General features: G+C 60.5%; 2 protein-coding genes across 11 annotated transcripts in view; one reads left to right on the top strand and one right to left on the bottom strand.

Moving 5' to 3' along the window:
* HDAC5 (histone deacetylase 5) overlaps positions 1–9,682 on the top strand; it is a 35,243-nt gene extending 25,561 nt beyond the window's left edge. For 6 of the 8 annotated variants that reach the window (XM_028520603.2, XM_028520604.2, XM_036033987.1 and 3 more), the window contains 18 exons: positions 122–253; positions 476–698; positions 1,856–2,067; positions 2,336–2,626; positions 3,356–3,521; positions 4,329–4,462; positions 4,821–4,941; positions 5,422–5,471; positions 5,640–5,747; positions 6,164–6,219; positions 6,372–6,459; positions 7,428–7,547; positions 7,803–7,900; positions 8,070–8,188; positions 8,720–8,853; positions 9,094–9,178; positions 9,310–9,475; positions 9,561–9,682. In XM_028520603.2, the coding sequence (XP_028376404.1) occupies positions 122–253; positions 476–698; positions 1,856–2,067; positions 2,336–2,626; positions 3,356–3,521; positions 4,329–4,462; positions 4,821–4,941; positions 5,422–5,471; positions 5,640–5,747; positions 6,164–6,219; positions 6,372–6,459; positions 7,428–7,547; positions 7,803–7,900; positions 8,070–8,188; positions 8,720–8,853; positions 9,094–9,178; positions 9,310–9,475; positions 9,561–9,600 (2,343 nt within the window). In that variant the 3' untranslated portion in view covers positions 9,601–9,682. Of the gene's footprint in view, positions 1–121; positions 254–475; positions 699–1,855; positions 2,068–2,335; positions 2,627–3,355; positions 3,522–4,328; positions 4,463–4,820; positions 4,942–5,421; positions 5,472–5,639; positions 5,748–6,163; positions 6,220–6,371; positions 6,460–7,427; positions 7,548–7,802; positions 7,901–8,069; positions 8,189–8,719; positions 8,854–9,093; positions 9,179–9,309; positions 9,476–9,560 lie in introns of those variants that run through there. The other 2 variants (XR_004904931.1, XR_004904932.1) reach the window with 2 other exon arrangements.
* Positions 9,683–11,650: 1,968 nt separating this feature from the next.
* G6PC3 (glucose-6-phosphatase catalytic subunit 3) lies at positions 11,651–15,918 on the bottom strand. Of its 3 annotated transcripts, none has more exons than XM_028520606.2 (7): positions 15,887–15,918; positions 15,465–15,701; positions 13,582–13,688; positions 13,111–13,201; positions 12,812–12,930; positions 12,485–12,626; positions 11,651–12,276 (listed from the first exon to the last, which is right to left on the bottom strand). In XM_028520606.2, the coding sequence occupies exons 2-7, from the start codon at positions 15,680–15,682 to the stop codon at positions 11,913–11,915; spliced, it is 1,041 nt and encodes a 346-aa protein (XP_028376407.1). In that variant the 5' UTR covers positions 15,683–15,701; positions 15,887–15,918; the 3' UTR covers positions 11,651–11,912. The 3 variants fall into 3 exon arrangements, with proteins under 3 accessions (XP_028376407.1, XP_035889881.1, XP_028376408.1); XM_036033988.1 differs by having other exon boundaries at positions 15,892–15,915; XM_028520607.2 differs by lacking the exons at positions 12,812–12,930; positions 15,887–15,918 and having other exon boundaries at positions 12,100–12,276; positions 15,465–15,782.
* Between the last annotated feature and the right edge of the window lie 812 nt (positions 15,919–16,730).

Raw genomic sequence — 16,730 nt, 5'->3', positions numbered from 1 at the left:
GCCCATCCCCCCAGGCAGGGCTGGGAATGGGGAGCAGGGCACCTTTCCGAGCCCTCAGTCTCGGCCCCGGGTGGCCCCCCTTTGCCTGTGCTCACGCCTGTCTCTCCTGACTGCTCCCCAGATGCTCCCCCAGCACCGGGCCCTCCCTCTGGAGAGCTCCCCCAACCAGTTCAGCCTCTACACGTCTCCCTCTCTGCCCAACATCTCCCTAGGGCTGCAGGCCACGGTCACTGTCACCAACTCGCACCTCACTGTGAGTATGGGCACATGCCCTGTCTTCTCTCTGGTGTTGGGTCCCGTGGTCCTGGCCATCCCCGGCTGGAGCTTTTGTCCCCCCAAGGCCCCGAGAGAGATCAGGTGGCCCACCCCAGAGCTGGGAGGTGGCCAGAGGGTCATTGAGGGATGCCGGTCCAAGGTTGGGAGGATTGGGGGCAATGTGGGCCCCTCCCTCACCTGTCTCCCCTCTCTCTCCCAGGCCTCCCCCAAACTGTCGACACAGCAGGAGGCCGAGAGGCAGGCCCTCCAGTCCCTGCGGCAGGGCGGCGCACTGACTGGCAAGTTCATGAGCACATCCTCTATCCCTGGCTGCCTGCTGGGCGTGGCCCTGGAGGGCGACACGAGCCCCCACGGGCACGCCTCCCTGCTGCAGCACGTGCTGCTGCTGGAGCAGGCCCGGCAGCAGAGCACGCTCATCGCTGGTGAGTGGGCAGGCGCGGAGCAGGGGAGGGCGGCGAGGCGCCCCCCCCCCCCCTGGGGCTCAAGGCAGGCCCGTCAGGGAGATGCAGTGAGCGCCTGCAGCTTGCCAAGCACTGCTCCCCGCCGCATCTGCTGCCGGGACGGGGCTCACGTTCCGGGGCAGTGCTGTCCGAGCCACACGTATAATTTAAAGCTTTCTAGTAGCCATGTTGAAACATGTAAAAAGGAATAAGTGAAATTAAATTGAATAACATTTAATTCTGTATCTGGAATATTTTTTTTTATTTAGAAATTTACTTGTTTTATTAATTATTTTTTAATCCTCACTGAGGATATGCTTTTTTTTTTTTAAGGTTTTTTATTTACTTATTTTTAGAGAGGGAAGGGAGGGAGATAGAGAGAGAGAGAGAGAGAAACATCAATGTGCGGTTGCTGGGGGTTATGGCCTGCAACCCAGGCATGTACCCTGGCTGGGAATCGAACCTGAGACACTTTGGTTCCCAGCCCGCGCTCAATCCACTGAGCTACGCCAGCCAGGTAGAATATTACCATTTCAATGTATGATCAGTATATAAAGAGTTATCAGTGAGATATTCAACTTAGTGACTTGCTCTGTCGTGAAATTGGTGTGTGTTTCCCACTGAGGACATCTCAGTTTGGACTGGCCATGGTGCCAGGGCTCTGTAGTCACGTGTGGCTGGCGGCTGTGGGATGGGACAGCACCGCTGTGGACAGCCACCCTTAAGTAGCCGGTGGCATCAGGAGAGGTTCTGCTTGAAAGACACGTGATCCTGGCTCCCAGGCTCCCCAGCCTAGTGGGGCCCGTGTCCGTGATCAGGGAGGTCTGGTCGTAATTGGAGAGAATTAGTCCCTCTTCACTCACATGGAGGGCCTAAGACTGTATGTGCAAATAGAAGTGAATTGAAGGGAAAGAATGGACAATCCAGGAAGGCTTCCTGAAGGCGGTGGCTCTGGGTTGTGAGACTGTCTGCTTATGGGGTGGAGGAAGAAGGGGGCTGAAGTTTGGGGACAGGGTGCTCCAGGTCCCTCCACGGTTTTTCGTGGGTAGGTGGTAGTGTTTTAGGAGGAACAGAGTCTTGGGGCGGGATGCAGGGAGCTCGATAATGATGGCTGCTCCTCCCCTTCCTGCACCCCACAGTGCCGCTCCACGGGCAGTCCCCACTGGTGACGGGCGAACGAGTGGCTACCAGCATGCGGACGGTGGGCAAACTCCCGAGGCACCGGCCCCTGAGCCGCACTCAGTCCTCGCCGCTGCCCCAGAGCCCCCAGGCCCTGCAGCAGCTGGTCATGCAGCAGCAGCACCAGCAGTTCCTGGAGAAGCAGAAGCAGCAGCAGCTGCAGCTGGGCAAGGTGCGCTGGGAGAAGCAGATAAATGTACGGGGCTGTGCTGGGGGCAGGACTAGGCTGGCGGGAGGGGAGATGGGGCTGACCCCCAGGCCATTCCCCCATGTGTGTGCATCTGCCCAGAGGAGCCACCTTGCCTTCTTCTAATTTGCATAACTCTGTAGGGGCTGGGTGGCTGCAGGGGGAGGGGAGGGAAGGTTTGACTTTCCTGGGCCACAGGCTGCATGGCTGCTGCCCCTCCCAGCTGATGCGCCCCCCTCTGCTCTGCTCTCAGATCCTCACAAAGACTGGGGAGCTGCCACGACAGCCCACCACGCACCCCGAGGAGATAGAGGAGGAGCTGACGGAGCAGCAGGAGGCCTTGCTGGCGGAGGGAGCCCTCGCCATACCCCGGGAAGGCTCCACGGAGAGCGAGAGCACGCAGGAAGACCTGGAGGAGGAGGAGGAAGGGGAGGAGGAAGAGGAGGAGGAGGAGGAGGACTGCATCCAGGTCAAGAATGAGGAGGGCGAGAGTGGTGCCGAGGAGGGACCCGACTTGGAGGAGACCAGTGCTGGTTACAAAAAGGTGCCCCCTCCCCCAGCCCTCGATCCCTACCCCTCTGTCCTCCGCCCCTTCCCGCCTTTCCCTCTCCCCAGTCTGCACTGCCCGGGTGTGCTGGGGCAGCTCTCTGAAGAGAGCAAAAGGGGAGTGGGAGAGAGACCAGGGGCTGTGAAAGGGAGGGCGCTGCCGCCGCTGCTGGTCCCGGAGCTGTCTGTCAGCACCAGTCTGCCACCCCTCCCTGCGTCTGTGACTGCCCCCGCCTGTCTGCTCGCATGCGCGCACCGTGTGTGTGTGTGTGTGTGTGTGTGTGTGTGTGTGTGTGGCTGTGTCTGCGTTTCTGCCTGCGTAGGGTGGGTTGTGCGTTGGTCCCGGTGCGTGCATGTGTGCGTGTGTGCGCACACCCCCCACCCCACTGTTACTACAGTCTGCCCTGAGCCTAGCACGCACTCCATTCATTGCGGACACAGCTGAGCCCTCCGGGCCTGACTCATCCCACCCCCTCCCACACCCCCGTCCCTCTTACCTCAGTGCTACTCTGGCATGACTCAGAGCTGTCCCCCCATCCCTCCCCGTCTCCTCGGGGTGGAGACATCAAAGGCTGGAATGGCTTCTGTTTCTGGAGCGGGGAGGGGGGGAAGAGGAGGCCTGGAAGGGCTGGATTGGCCTCCCTCCCGAGGCCCCAGGACACCTGCCCTCCCTCCGTCTCAGGCGAAGCCTCACCCAGGCCCCCTCGCACTCTCCGCCCCCCCGCAGGTGTTCTCAGACGCCCAGCAGCTGCAGCCCCTACAGGTGTACCAGGCGCCCCTCAGCCTGTCCACTGTGCCCCACCAGGCCCTGGGCCGAACCCAGTCCTCACCTGCTGCTCCTGGGGGCGTGAAAAGCCCCCCAGACCAACTCACCAAGCACCTCTTCACCACAGGTAAGCCCCACCACTTCTGGCTGTGCCTCCACCGTGTGCCAGGGGCCTGTGCATGGCATGGAGTCTGGTGGGAGTCGTGAAGGGATAGGGTTCCTGCCCTTAAGGGATGGCCAGGGCCCCTCAGAGCGCCCAGAGGGGAGGGAGAACAGGCCTTCGTCTTCTCTCTGTGCCCCGCAGCCACCTGTCGTGGTGCGGGCGGCATCCTTCTTAGAGCCCTCGTCCAGCACTGCTGAGGGACCACCTGGTTTTGTACCATCACCCCCTGAGCCTCCAGTGGGTGGGGAAGCTCGCTGTCTCCGTTGGGTCCTGCCCTTCTAGCTTCCCCTTCCTCCCTGGGAGGTCAAGAGTGAGGCCTCTGTCCACTCCAGAAAGCTCTCGCATGTAAAGCTGCCCCGTGCTGGGCTCTCGGGGGGCCGCAGATGCCTGACAATGGTTTCATCTCACCAGGGGGAGCGGGTGTGGGGGCGCGGTGCACCGTGGCTGTGGCAAGAGCGAGGAAAGGGGGATGTGCTGCGAGGGTGCAGTGTGGGGGCTCGGGGGGGCAGACATCAAGACCAGCGGGGGTGTCCCCGGCAGCCTGGTCGAGTCTTGAGAAGCCGGGGAGGTTGGGACAGGCAGTAACGTGGGAAGAAATTTCCGGAGAGAAGAGGGGCAGGTGTGTGGAGGGTGGCTGGGGCGGGCATGAGAAGGTGCGGGGCCCGGGCGGCCTGGGAGAAGAGCTCAGGGAACTCCGAGGGGTGGGGGTCGTGGTGGCCGGGCTGTGGCGGCCCAGAGCAGAGCTGGCTGACGGGCATGTCTCCGGCTCAGGCGTGGTCTACGACACGTTCATGTTGAAGCACCAGTGCATGTGTGGGAACACGCACGTGCACCCCGAGCACGCCGGCCGGATCCAGAGCATCTGGTCGCGGCTGCAGGAGACTGGCCTGCTCAGCAAGTGTGAGGTAAGGGAGCTCCTCCTTCCTCCAGCCCCTGACTCAGACCCTGAGAAGGCCTCTGTGCCTCCCTGTCGGTGAGGCCTCTCCCTGTGTCTCTGGTCAACCCCTGACCTCAGGGCCCGTCCCCCCAGCCACCTCCGAGGCCCGTCCTTTGCAGCCCGTGTCCACCACGGTGCCCAGCAGAATGGGGGAGGGGTCCTGCACTGGGGTCCCCGGGCGGCCAGGGCACGCTTTCTCCGAAACCTTTGGCTCTCCTGAGGCCGGAAGTGGTTCTGCGTGCCACAGCTGGGGTGCCGAGAGAGGGTCTTTGTGTCAGGGAGAGCTGGCCCTCCAGGGTCACCCTTCTCCTGATCTCCCCTGCCAGCGGATCCGGGGGCGCAAAGCCACGCTGGATGAGATTCAGACGGTGCACTCCGAGTACCACACCCTGCTCTACGGGACCAGCCCCCTCAACCGACAGAAGCTGGACAGCAAGAAGCTGCTCGGTGAGTCGGCAGGCTGGCGGGCGGGGTGCAGGCGGTCCCTATCCGCTGCCGGGGTGGGATCGGAGGCCGTCAAGACGACTGCCTGGCCAGGCGGGCAGAGCCGTCCCCATGAGCGCAGGTCGTCCCGGGGCAGAGTTGGCACGGTGTCACGTTACGCACCTCCAGGGGGCGCCCTCCGCATAGACTGTGACACGACCAGAGCGTGCTGCCGGGGTGCATTGCAGGATGGAAGGGGATGAGTCAGGCTTGGTGTTGGGGTGTGGTCTGCTCTTCTCCCCCACCAGTCCTGACCCCTCCTCCCTGCCGCCTGCCCAGAACAGGGGACAGACACCTCCCAACTTCCGTGGGCTGCAGAAACCTGTCCTGTGCTTGGGCTGGTCGTCTTCTTCTGCGACTGAGCTCACTGCCCTCTGCAGATCCAACCTGCAGCCCCGGTGGTGGAGGCAGCTTCCAGAACTGCTCTGTTTCTCTTCCCCGCAGGCCCCATCAGCCAGAAGATGTACGCCATGCTGCCTTGTGGGGGCATCGGGGTGAGCAGGGCGCCCCCCCGTGGGGGTGGGTAGATGGCCGTCCCAGTGCTGGCTCCTGGTCTCCTGCCCAGCACAGCCGCTGGCTGGCTGGCTGTCCAGGTGCCTGCCCCCATGCACGCCCTCCCCCCGCCAGGGGGCACTCTGAAGCCTGCTCTCCTGCCCCTGCAGGTGGACAGTGACACTGTATGGAATGAGATGCACTCCTCCAGTGCCGTGCGCATGGCGGTGGGCTGCCTGGTGGAGCTGGCTTTCAAGGTGGCGGCAGGAGAGCTCAAGGTGAGCGTGTGCAAGGGGCCTCGGCACCGCTTGGGCTGGTCCTGCACCCCGAGGAGGGGAGGGTGGGGCAGCCTTAGCTTTCCCCTCAGTGAGGCACAGGCCTTTGCCACCTCGGCTCTCAGGTGCCAGAGGCAGGAGGAGGTGACAGTTCCGGGCAGCTGGGGGACGAGGGGTAAAGAGGGACTGACAAAGTTCCATAATGCCTGGGGCTCTCGTGGGTGTCTCAGGGACGGGTCGGCCCGTGTGCCCATGGGGCCCACGGCTGGCACTTCTGTAGGCGTGTGTGTGATACGTGCTTTTCTGATCTATGTTCTCTTTCCCGCCTGGCTTCCGCTTCTCTCCTTTGGCGTCCACCCTTCTGTGACTGCCTTGCCTGCCTGTCTTACATCTCTGTCCCTCTGTCTGTGCCTCTTCAGAATGGGTTTGCCATCATCCGGCCCCCAGGACACCACGCTGAGGAATCCACAGCCATGTGAGTGCCACCCGGCCCCGCACCAGACCCGCCACTCCCCCACCCCCTGGCTCCCCCTCCTCCCGCTCGGCCAGGTGCTGCGTGTGTCTTGCTCACTGAGCAAACCGCCGCCGAGGCTCACCTCCCTGCCCTCTTCTCCTCCCTCCCCCCAGGGGATTCTGCTTCTTCAACTCTGTAGCCATCACAACCAAACTCTTGCAGCAGAAGCTGAATGTGGGCAAGGTTCTCATCGTGGACTGGGTAAGCGGGGGCTGCCGGGGCCAGGGTCAGCCTTCGGGAAGCCCCCACCCAGCCTGGCGCCCTCTTCCTCGGGTGCCCTCACGGAGGCCGGGCCTGATTGCTTACCTTACACCCTCCTCCCGGAGCGTTAGCCCCGCCCTCCACTTCCACGGGGCTCCCTCCTCTCTAGGAGGCTCAAAAGCCGTTTTAGCCCCGGTCCACCTTGGCGCCCACCTTGCGGCCTCAAGCCGCTGAGGGGACTTCCTCCCTTGAACGGTAGAGGCCAGTACCACCATTGCTAGGGCCACGTTCCACTGGGGGCCGAGTGCGTGTTCGCACGTACGGCGCTGCTCACAGCCACCTTGCGTAGCAAGAATCAGGACGTCCGTTTCTGTAAATGGAGACACTGAGGGGTTGGGTGGCTTTCCAGACCGAGGTCTCTCAGCTCGGGCTGTTCGCACTGGGCTTCAGATCAGGCCTCTTGGCCCTGGCTCGTCTGCTCTTGCTCCTGCTCTTGCTCCTGCGTGGCACTTCCCAGGCCTGCCTCCCCTGGCAGAGGGGGCAGGACCCACTCCTCCGCCCCTCCCCGGGAGCCGGGGGTGTGCCAGGAGCAGTCCTCATCCTCCTCAAGGATGAAATCTCGTTGAAGCCCAACTTCGGCTTAAAAGCTCGCGTTGGTGTTCGGATTTTCCTTCCGAACGTACCTGTTTTCGGTTCCTTCACCGGCCTGAACGCTGCCCTCCCTCCTGTCGTGGGACGGGCTCTGGGGCGGGCTGCCGCCTTCGTGCCATGGCTGTGTCTTCCTTGCGCAGACCCTGGTTAGAGAAGCATGGGGCGGTGCTGTTGTGGGCAGAACACAGGTGCCCCGCAGCTAGTGGTGCGCTGCACCCCCAGAGCCCACGGTGGGGCGGGGGTGGGAGACACGTGGAGTTTTGGCCTTTGGGCCAGAGCCTGGGCCGTTTCCCGATGCTGTCACTCCGCCCCGCCAGGACATCCACCACGGCAACGGCACCCAGCAGGCGTTCTACAACGACCCCTCCGTGCTCTACATCTCCCTGCACCGCTACGACAACGGGAACTTCTTTCCAGGCTCGGGGGCTCCCGAAGAGGTACCGCTGCTAGGCTGCAGTATGGGGCCCCGCGGGGAGGTGGCAGAGTGAGACGTGGCAGGAGGTTCTGCAGGCCCTTCGTGGTGCTGGGCCCCGGGGAGTCTGGGCTCCTGGTGGGAGGAGCGTGCCGGCAGCTGCCCCTCCACGCAGAGCAGAGGTCAGTGGAGTGAGGGCTGGAGGCAGGGCTGAGGGCGGGGTGACGTCTGGGATCCCCCCCGGGCAGTGAGAGTAACCCCTCCCCCACCACGCTGCCAGGTTGGCGGAGGGCCGGGCGTGGGGTACAATGTGAACGTGGCATGGACGGGAGGTGTGGACCCCCCCATCGGAGACGTGGAATACCTAACAGCCTTCAGGTGGGGACCGAGAGGGGCCGGGGAGGGGGGAGCCCCCGGGCCCTGCCTCGGGAAGGGTAGAGCCATTCAGTTTGGTGTAGGTGGAGGGGGTTGTCTCGGGGCGGGACGCAGTGGGGCTCGGCCTGGCTCAGCCTCCTGCCAGGGTCAGCTCGGGCCCCTCCCTTTGCAGGACAGTGGTGATGCCCATTGCCCACGAGTTCTCACCTGACATGGTCCTAGTCTCCGCCGGGTTTGATGCTGTTGAGGGACACCTGTCTCCGCTGGGTGGCTACTCTGTCACCGCCAGATGTGAGCCTGCTGAGGGATTAAGGGAGGCTGTGGGACAGGAAGGATGGGGTTGAGTGGGGGCGTGGAGCGGTCGCAGACGGACCCTGCACAGGTAGAAGCACAGCCGGGGCAGGCCCTAGACTTGGAGTCACCCTGGCAGCACCCCCCGCCCCCCGCTCCCTCTGCCAACCTTGGCCTTGAGGGGCTAGTGAGGAAAGGGTGCCGGGGGTAGCGGAGGCTGTGTCTCCTCCTGGAGTCTCACGGATGGATGGAGCTTGTGGCTCCTCCTGTTTTGGTGGTGTTCCTTATAAAACACGTAATTGCTTTTTTTTAGCTAGATTTTTTTTTTTTTAGTTAGTGTGTTATGTTCTGTCTTTGATGGAGCATTTAGTTCATTGACCTTAAATTTATTATGAATATATATACACATTTGAGTTTAAATCTGTCACCTTATTTTGTGCTGTTTGTCCTACTTCTTGTTTCCGTTTTTTCCCTTATCTTCTCTAATTGATTTTTTTTAACCATTTAACCTCCCCTCGCTCATCCCTAAAGGTTTTGGCCACCTGACCAGGCAGCTGATGACGTTGGCGGGGGGCCGGGTGGTGCTGGCCCTGGAGGGAGGCCACGACTTGACCGCCATCTGTGATGCCTCTGAGGCCTGTGTCTCAGCTCTGCTCAGCGTGGAGGTGAGGGGTGCAGGGAGAGGCGGGGGGGTGTGGGCCAGTAGGCCATGGGCTGCGGGGGTCGGGCGGCACCGAGGGTCCCTGGGAAGGTCGTCCTGAGTCCTGAGGGTAGCTGGGGGGCAGGGAGGGCTCTCTGAGTTGGGTCCCTCCCGTCGTGAGGTGTCCGAGGCCGAATGAGGTGGGCAGAGCGGCAGGCACCACCCGTTCCCCACCCGAAGCCTTTTCTCCTCTTTCCCTTGCCAGCTCCAGCCCTTGGACGAGACCGTCTTACAGCAGAAGCCCAACGTCAACGCGGTGGCCACGCTAGAGAAAGTCATCGAGATCCAGAGTGTGTGGGGACAGGTGGAGGGGCTCAGACCTTGCCGAGGGGGCGGGCCTTCAAGGTGCACCGGGGCCGGTGGGCACGTACACCCAGGGGCTCCTGTCCTCTCTGACCCCCTGCGCCTTTCACGCCCACAGGCAAACACTGGAGTTGCGTGCAGAGGTTTGCCGCCGGCCTGGGTCGTTCCCTGCGGGAGGCCCAGGCGGGTGAGGCGGAGGAGGCCGAGACTGTGAGCGCCATGGCCTTGCTGTCGGTGGGGGCCGAGCAGGCCCAGGCTGCTGCAGCCAGGGAGCACAGCCCCAGGTGAGGTCCCCCCCCCCCCCGCCTCTCTACCCTAGTCCGAGCTGGGGAACCCACTCAACGCCCGTCCCTGTGCTTGTCCCCACAGGCCAGCAGAGGAGCCTATGGAGCAGGAGCCTGCCCTGTGATACCCTGGCCCCCATCCCTCTGGGCTTCATCATTGTGATTTTGTTTATTTTTTCTATTAAAAACAAAAAGTCACACATTCAACGAACGTGTGCCGTGTGGGTCTCTCAGCCTCGCCCCTCCTGCTCCTCGAAGCTGTCTCAGGCCCCCTCCCCCCGCGGCCCACGCCTCAGCTCTGGAAGTTGGCTCCCTCTGTACGGGGTGGGGGTGCCCTTCGCAGCCCCTCCCCCACGTTGTATCTCACACTCAGTTTCCTGAATTCCGTCCTTTTCCCCCCTGGAGCCTGGGCCAGCTCAAGGTGGGCATGGGGGTGCCCAGAGAGTACCTTCCGGTTCTGGAGTTGGCCTGAGTGAGGAGGGAACAGGAAGTTCGGTGCCTTGGATTCAGCCGACTTGGGGGGAATTGCCTTAATTTCGCCCTCCTCCCCTCTCTAGCCTTGGGAGGTTCTGGAGGGTCCCCCTGCGGTCTAGGATCTTGAGTGGAGGGGAGGTGGGCTCCTGCCTGATGATCCCCCACCATTTTTTCCCTCTGTCGTCTTCACCATCTCTGCACAGACTTCTCCTCCTCCCTCCCGGCCTCAGCCCCAGAGGGAAGGCCTGTGCCCCGGGATGTGGGCCTGAGGTCTGTGGGCACGGCTGTCTTGCTGTACACTCCTCAGGGCCTATTTCCCCTCCCGGGGGCTGCAGAGGGTGGGGCGGGTGGGGCTGGACTTCTGGATTCAGAGAGGCCTAGGGGAGCCACAGATCCAGGCCCGCTTTCTACCTTAGTCTGTTGGCCTCCCTGCCCCTCTGCAGGCACAGACTGAGGAGGTGCGGGAGCAGGGAAGTGGTCCCTGCAAGGGGGTGCCTCAGGCCGGTGAGAGCGCCCCTGCTGTTTGGGAGCAGGTTTCCCCAGTCACCCAGCACGCTGCAAGGAGGGTCAGTGGCCCGCCCCTTCCCTCCTGGGACCTTTTGCTTTGAAGCCTAGGGCTGGGGAGACTGGGGGCTGTGGAAGGGGCAGGGCCAGAACCCAGAGACCTGGGAGTCTGCCTTCAGCTGGAGCTTCCGTTCCTGGACTTCCTTAGTCGGCCACCAGCCCGAGGGAGCTGAGACCAGGAGGGGGTTCCATCCTTGCTCTTCCCCAGGAGCCTAGCCTAGCCCTGTTTCCGGGGCTGGGGGCCCGCAGGCTTCTAGGGAGTGCCGTCCAGCCTGTAGGAAACCAAAGACGGGGCATGGTTCCTAGGGGGCTGAGTCTTCCTCCTCCTTCCAACACCACACACACTTTTTTGCCCCATCCCTAGGGCCCCGCAAATCTGTTTACATGTTTATTACCCTAATGGGGGCCTGAGCAGGGTTGAGGGAGCCAGGGGAGGGGCAAGAGTCCCGCCATCATCAGTTCATCGTGCGCTTGTGTCCTGTGTGTTGTTAGTGTGTGCTAGCTCCCCCTGGGGGCCGGGGTGGGGGCTCGGTGTGTCGGGCCTCCTGTGCTGAGCCCCAGCTCCGGACCCCTTATTACCCTCCATCTTCCCGTGGCCAGTCTGGTTCCCGTGTAAACCCGCTCCTTGCTTTGTCCCCCTGGATACGGTTTTCAGTTAAGCATTTTGTAACCCATTCCATTGTGTGTCCTTGCATAAATAAATGTGTTTCTGGCAGTGCCTCCTGGGGCCAGTGTCTCTGTTCTCTGGGCTCCCAAGTGGAGTAGAGATTCTTATTGACCCTCTTGGCCAAAAAAACACAAAAAAACAAAAACCAAATACAACCCCCACAAAAGTCCTCTCTGGCCCCTGAACTAACCAACTAAGGAAACAGGATTCGGGGGTGGGAGGGCATGAGTATCTGTCCAGCAGGTTAAAGACAAGGTTGCACCGCACGTAGCCACAGCACCATGGGGGTGGGGCCGGTCCTACGGCCCAGGCGTCATGGTACCCAGGGCTGAAGGTCTTGAGTCTGTACCTCCCCTTTGCTTTGACACTGCCTCTGCGGAAACAGGGCCGCAGGGATGGAGAACAGGCAGCCAACCAGGATTCTACCTGCACACCCACGTTCACTGGAGATACACGCACAGGCAAGAAGGTCCAGGAGTGTTCAAGGGCTTTATTGGGGCCACGCAGCCCCTCACAGTGTTGTAGGAACCCACTGGGCTGGCTGCTGTCTTTGCTTGTGGGGACTTGGAAGGGAAGGGGGGACCAACCTTTCTGGCACAGAGAAGGCCCTTCTTAGGGGCCAAGCCAGGTGGTGGGGAAGGTGGGAAGTTCAAGATGAGCAGGGCCTTTTGGGGGTCTGGGAGGGGTTGGGGCTGCCTCCCGGAGCGGTGGCTTTGGAGGAGGCACCCGAAGTCAGGAAGAGCGGACGGGTGGGGCTTCTTGGGCGCTGAACGTGAGCACCACCCAGGGCACGAGGGCCAGGACCAGGCACGGCCAGAAGGTGTATTTGAGGAAATGGAAGATGTAGAAAAGGCTGATCTGATGCGGGTGGCCCAGCCAATCCAGGGGGCCCAGCAGGCCCATGGCCAGCACGAGGCAGGCTATCTTCTGGCCCTTCCCCATGTATGCTCGCCGGACTTGGGCGTAGCAGGGAGAGTGCAGGGCGATGCCCAGACCCAGGGCGGTCCCCGAGTCCCGGCTCAGGGAGGCGAAGGGCCGGCTGTCCATGTGCACCCACTCTGGTCGCTCACACCACTTGGAAGCTAGGTTGATGGACCTGTGGGGAGAAGAGTCTTTGCCGGGAGAGGTCTCACCTCCTTCGGGGTCTACCCCTGTGTTCTGCTGAGACCCCAGGACAGTCTGTGTTTGTGAACACATAGTGTGTCCTTTTTTTAGCTGCAATGAACCAGAGACCCCCCCACCCCAGGCTAGGTAAAGCAAGGCAGGAGAGGCCCAGCCTGCCCAAACTTCAAGGCAGGACTTACCATGAAAGATCCAGGCCCAGTGTAAAGAGGGTCCAGTAGATGAGGCTGGCACCCAGCAAGAGGGCCAGTGAGGTTAGCCCGTAGAAGCTTAGCTCCCGTTCCATGGGCACCCGGGGGGCCATCAGCCAGCCCAGGACAGCACCTGGGGAAGTGGGGTGACAGCAGCTTCAAGGAGTTTGGGGACATGACCCCCTCAGAGCGACAATGCAACTTGGCAGAACACAGACGTAAGGGAAGCCTTGGGGTTGCGTGCACTATGGGAAAATCCTAGACTGGTTCACTGCCAATAGCACCCTCTGGGCCCATCCTGTTGTCCCAGTTGCTCACCAGTTATCAGGCCAGCCAACACCTGGTGAGGGAAATGTGCTAAGAGGAAGATCCGGGACAGACCAACAGCCAGTAGGAAGGTGCAGTAGGTCAGGCTTGGTATCATCCTCACCCAGCGGCTACAAAGAACAGAGGCAAATGGCCCAGGGGATGTCCAGACACAGCTTGGCTTCCCACAGCACAAGTGCCTGCGGTCCCCAGAATTCCAGCTCCCAAGCTGCCCTGTTGCCGGGTCTTTCAGGTCCAGGGTACCACTGCCCCTGCCCCCCATACGTGGGGCCCATTGGGCCCAGGTGTACCTGTGGGTGCGAGTAGCCACCTGGGAAGAGATGGCTGTCATTATAGGCCAGAGGGCTGCTCCTGTGATCATGCAGTGTCCAGAAGGGCTGCCTGTAGGGGACAGAGAAGCTTCTGGTGAGAGGATGGCGGCAGGACCCAGATGCCCCAGGTGGCAGCTCAACACAGCCACCCGGCCCCGGCTGGAAGGGAGCCTTCCCACGGCACTGGGCTGTAGCTCCCTCTCCCTGAGGCCACTGCTCTCAGGCCTCTCCTTTGACCCGTGTCTCTCGGCTCCACTCTCAACCGGCTGGGCCGCTGGCACACTGGTGTGTGCGGATGCTCTCCTCCCAGAATTCAACTCGTTCTTCCTGGGGTTTCTTTGTCCTCTGTTTTTGGGAACTGTGAGGCTGGGCCACCCTGGCTGAAAAGTACTCTGAAACACTCACCCAAATCCTAACTGTACTGGGAAGGGGAGGTTTGAGGCTTCTCACCTGGACCAGTTTCACAAGAAGAGGGGAACTGGTGAACCTGGGCTGGGGCCTGGCTGTAGTACCCAGACTCATGGACCCACCAGAAAGGCCTGTCCCCAAAGAGAAACCTAGAAGAGAACAGAAGCAAGACGATATTATGCGCACACAGGGCCAAGGGTACAGGAGAGGGGCAGAAGAACACCGGGCGTGCCCTGGAGGGCCTGCAAGGCGGAGTCGGAAGGGCAGTCCCATTCTGTGCCGTCACACTGCCGTGGATGCTTACCCCGGAATAGGAGAAAGCACACGTGTCTTTTAGAAAGCGATCAAGAGGTAAGAGATCGTGGCTGGTGTTGGGGTGTGTGTGAGTGTGTGCATGCACGCTCTGAGATGCTCACAAGTCCTCCTCTTACCCCTCCCACTGCAGGACCAGCTCTGCCCCTCTAATCCACAGAGAGACCGGGACCTCTCCCTGGGCTCCTCCCGGAGCCCCCTGCTTCTCCCCCTCTCCATGTCCCGAATTCCAGCCTGAATGATTTACACCTGAATTACTACTTAGGTAAGCTGCTTACGTCTGAAAACGGGAGTGGGGAATGGACTGAGGAGGACAAAAAAAATTCAAAATCTCCTGGCCTAGGAGGTGCGTAGCTGGACCCTGGGAGACCACAATGAAGAGGCTGCTCTGGCCAGGAAGAGAAGAGGTGGCAGAGCAGAAGAGAGGCTGGCAGGAGTTTAAGTGCCGGGGAGGAAATACGGAAGGAACGGCTTCTCTCTACCAAAAACTGAGCCCCGGTCTCACCCCAACCAGGTGCTCCATACAGACTTTGCCAATGAATGGGGGTTTTGTCAAGTGGGGGGCATTAAGAGTGTCTACCTAAGGCACTGACTCTTAGGGGAACAGAGAAGCTCCCTAGAGAAGGAAGCTTATGCAGACTTGGAGGGAGAACACAAAGGAAAGGACAATTGGAAACAAATTCTTAGACAACTGTTGTTCTGTTTACACTAGGGGTGCAAGTCTTGCAGAGAAGTGTAGCCGGGAAGGTTAACTCTGCAAGTCATTCCAGCCCATGTGTCTGTCACCTGTGAGCCTCCCTTCCCTCCGCCAGGCTGGGGATCTGGCCACAGGGGCTGAGGTGCACCCACGGTGGCAGAGAGATAAGCCCCGGGGGCCCCACCAGCTTGCCTGGCATTGCTGGCTTCTAAGTCTGTGTGAAGACCCTACTAGTGAATGAAGGGGAAAAAGAGGAAGTATTCTCCGGGGAAGGCAATGCTTGAGCCCCAGGCTTTTCAGACTTTACGCTCGAATACCCAGGGTTCTGGTTAAAATGCAGATTCTGATATAGTAGTTCTGGCCCTGGGCCTGAGATGCTACATTTCTAGCAAGTTTTCAAGTGCTCCCTATGCTGCTGGTCATGTTCTGGGGCGCACACTGGAACTTGTAAGCCTTCTCTGACTGTAGCAGAAAGCATGAAGCCTGGCACAAAGCATGCTTCTTAAAAACAGTGTCAAATGAGTGAACAGATGAATGAAAACAGCTGAGAAGCAGGACTACAGGCTACTTAAGTCACCACAGGTACTTGTGAAAATTTAGATCCCCAGCCCCTCTGCTGGAGTTTGTAAATCAATGTTTTAGGTGGGATGTGGAGTTTGCATTTTAAACATGCCCCTTAAGTGATTTCTGATAAGGGCCTTTTGAGAAACACCAGTCTAATGACTAGATAGGGAGTCTGACGTTTGAATCTAAAATGGGAAGTCTTAAGGCCATGGGGTTCACTGCTGGGCGGGTGGGGGTGGAAGGTGAGGGACATCCAGGCCTTTGAGGCACCTGCTGGAAGATCGGGGCTTGTACAGGACTCAGGGCCCTTGAGGGTGGGGGAGCAGGATGCAGGAGGGCTTCGCTATCTCACCACTTGAAGACGAGGTTGAGCCACTCCGTGATGAGCGTGATCCAGAGCACTGCGATGCCCACGCGGCGAGAGGCATAGTAGGCCGCGGGGAAGTAGAATAGAAAGAGGCTCTTGGGATCGCCCAGAAAGGTGACCCAGAGCCACACTTTCTCCAGCCAGGGCAGCTGGTTCTGTAGCGCCTCTGCCATCGCGATGCCCGCGCCCAGCGTGGACTCCATGGCGACCCAGGGGTTTGCTCTAGGATAGAAGCCGAGGAGTCCGGGCGACAAGGATGTGACTACTCACTGCCCACCGAAGCCCACCCAGGCGAGACCCAGGCCCCACCTTTCCCTCCAGCAACCAGCTCAAGCCCCACCCCCTTCACCCCGCCCCGCCCCACCCCGCCCCCGGCAGTCTCAGACTCCCGCGAGCCTGGTCCTTACCGAACCGTTTCCTCCCGTTCCCTTCTTCGGCTTTTCTCTCTACCGGGCAGCGCAGGGGACAAATTTTTGCGAAGGCGTTTCCGCAAATCTCCACGTGGCCGCTGTTGCTGGCACGTGGGCTTCAGGCGTAGAAGTGGCTACTGGCGCTGTTCTGGGTGAAGAGGTGGAGTAACCTCAGGGTCTGCAGCACGCTCAGCGAAGATGGATGTGTAATTTCCAGGGCCGGGATCCCTTGCAGATCGGAACCCCCCTCTTCAGTACTGCTACCCTCCAAATATATCCTGAGATCTCTTGGAGAGGGGGCTATGGACACCTCCTCCACCGGGGAGCCGGGCATTCCACGTTGTTGAAATGGGATTCTAAATTTACACACACCACTGAACAGCCCGTGCCTTCCTCCTCAAGCCCGAAACTCTCCCGCCCGAATTCATCCACTACTGATTTTGAGGCTCACAGACAAGCCTTTTGATTGTGAGGAATCCTTCCTAAAGCCTTGCACATTCTTACCCACAGGACGGCCTAAGTCATACCACCAGTTCTAGGCTTGCCTCGTCCCGTTCCTTGCATCCTCTTGTCTTCCCAAATCCCGTGGAGCAGATAAACCAGGAGATAATAGGTGTGTTGGAAGAAAAAGGGCACACACCCCAACAAAATTTGGAATAATCTTACGGACGAACACACCCAGAAAATAGAAACCTCAGCTATTCTGGGCGAGGCCCTGCACGGAGGCAGAGGGGCATGTGGCAGGAGACTGCTGAAGCGACTACTCAGTTCCTTCCCTCAAGCAACTTTGTTCTTGGAGAGTTTTCTGATGGATGTATGAAAATATAAATGTAAATCTGGA

Source organism: Phyllostomus discolor, chromosome 8, assembly GCF_004126475.2.
Source record: "Phyllostomus discolor isolate MPI-MPIP mPhyDis1 chromosome 8, mPhyDis1.pri.v3, whole genome shotgun sequence".
NCBI lineage: Eukaryota > Metazoa > Chordata > Mammalia > Chiroptera > Phyllostomidae > Phyllostomus > Phyllostomus discolor.
The sequence above is the reverse complement of the archived record's forward strand: the minus strand, read 5'-3'. Positions and strand labels throughout refer to the sequence as shown.

Bases quoted from the DNA above. Each gene is read 5' to 3' on its own strand.
- G6PC3 (XM_028520606.2), bottom strand. From the start codon at position 15,682: ATGGAGTCCACGCTGGGCGCGGGCATCGCGATGGCAGAGGCGCTACAG. The intron at 13,689-15,464 runs GTGAGATAGCGA...GTTCTCTTCTAG, and splicing joins CTCAACCTCGTCTTCAAGTG to GTTTCTCTTTGGGGACAGGC. The intron at 12,931-13,110 runs GTACACCTGGGC...TGTTCTTTGTAG, and splicing joins GTGGCTACTCGCACCCACAG to CCGCTGGGTGAGGATGATAC.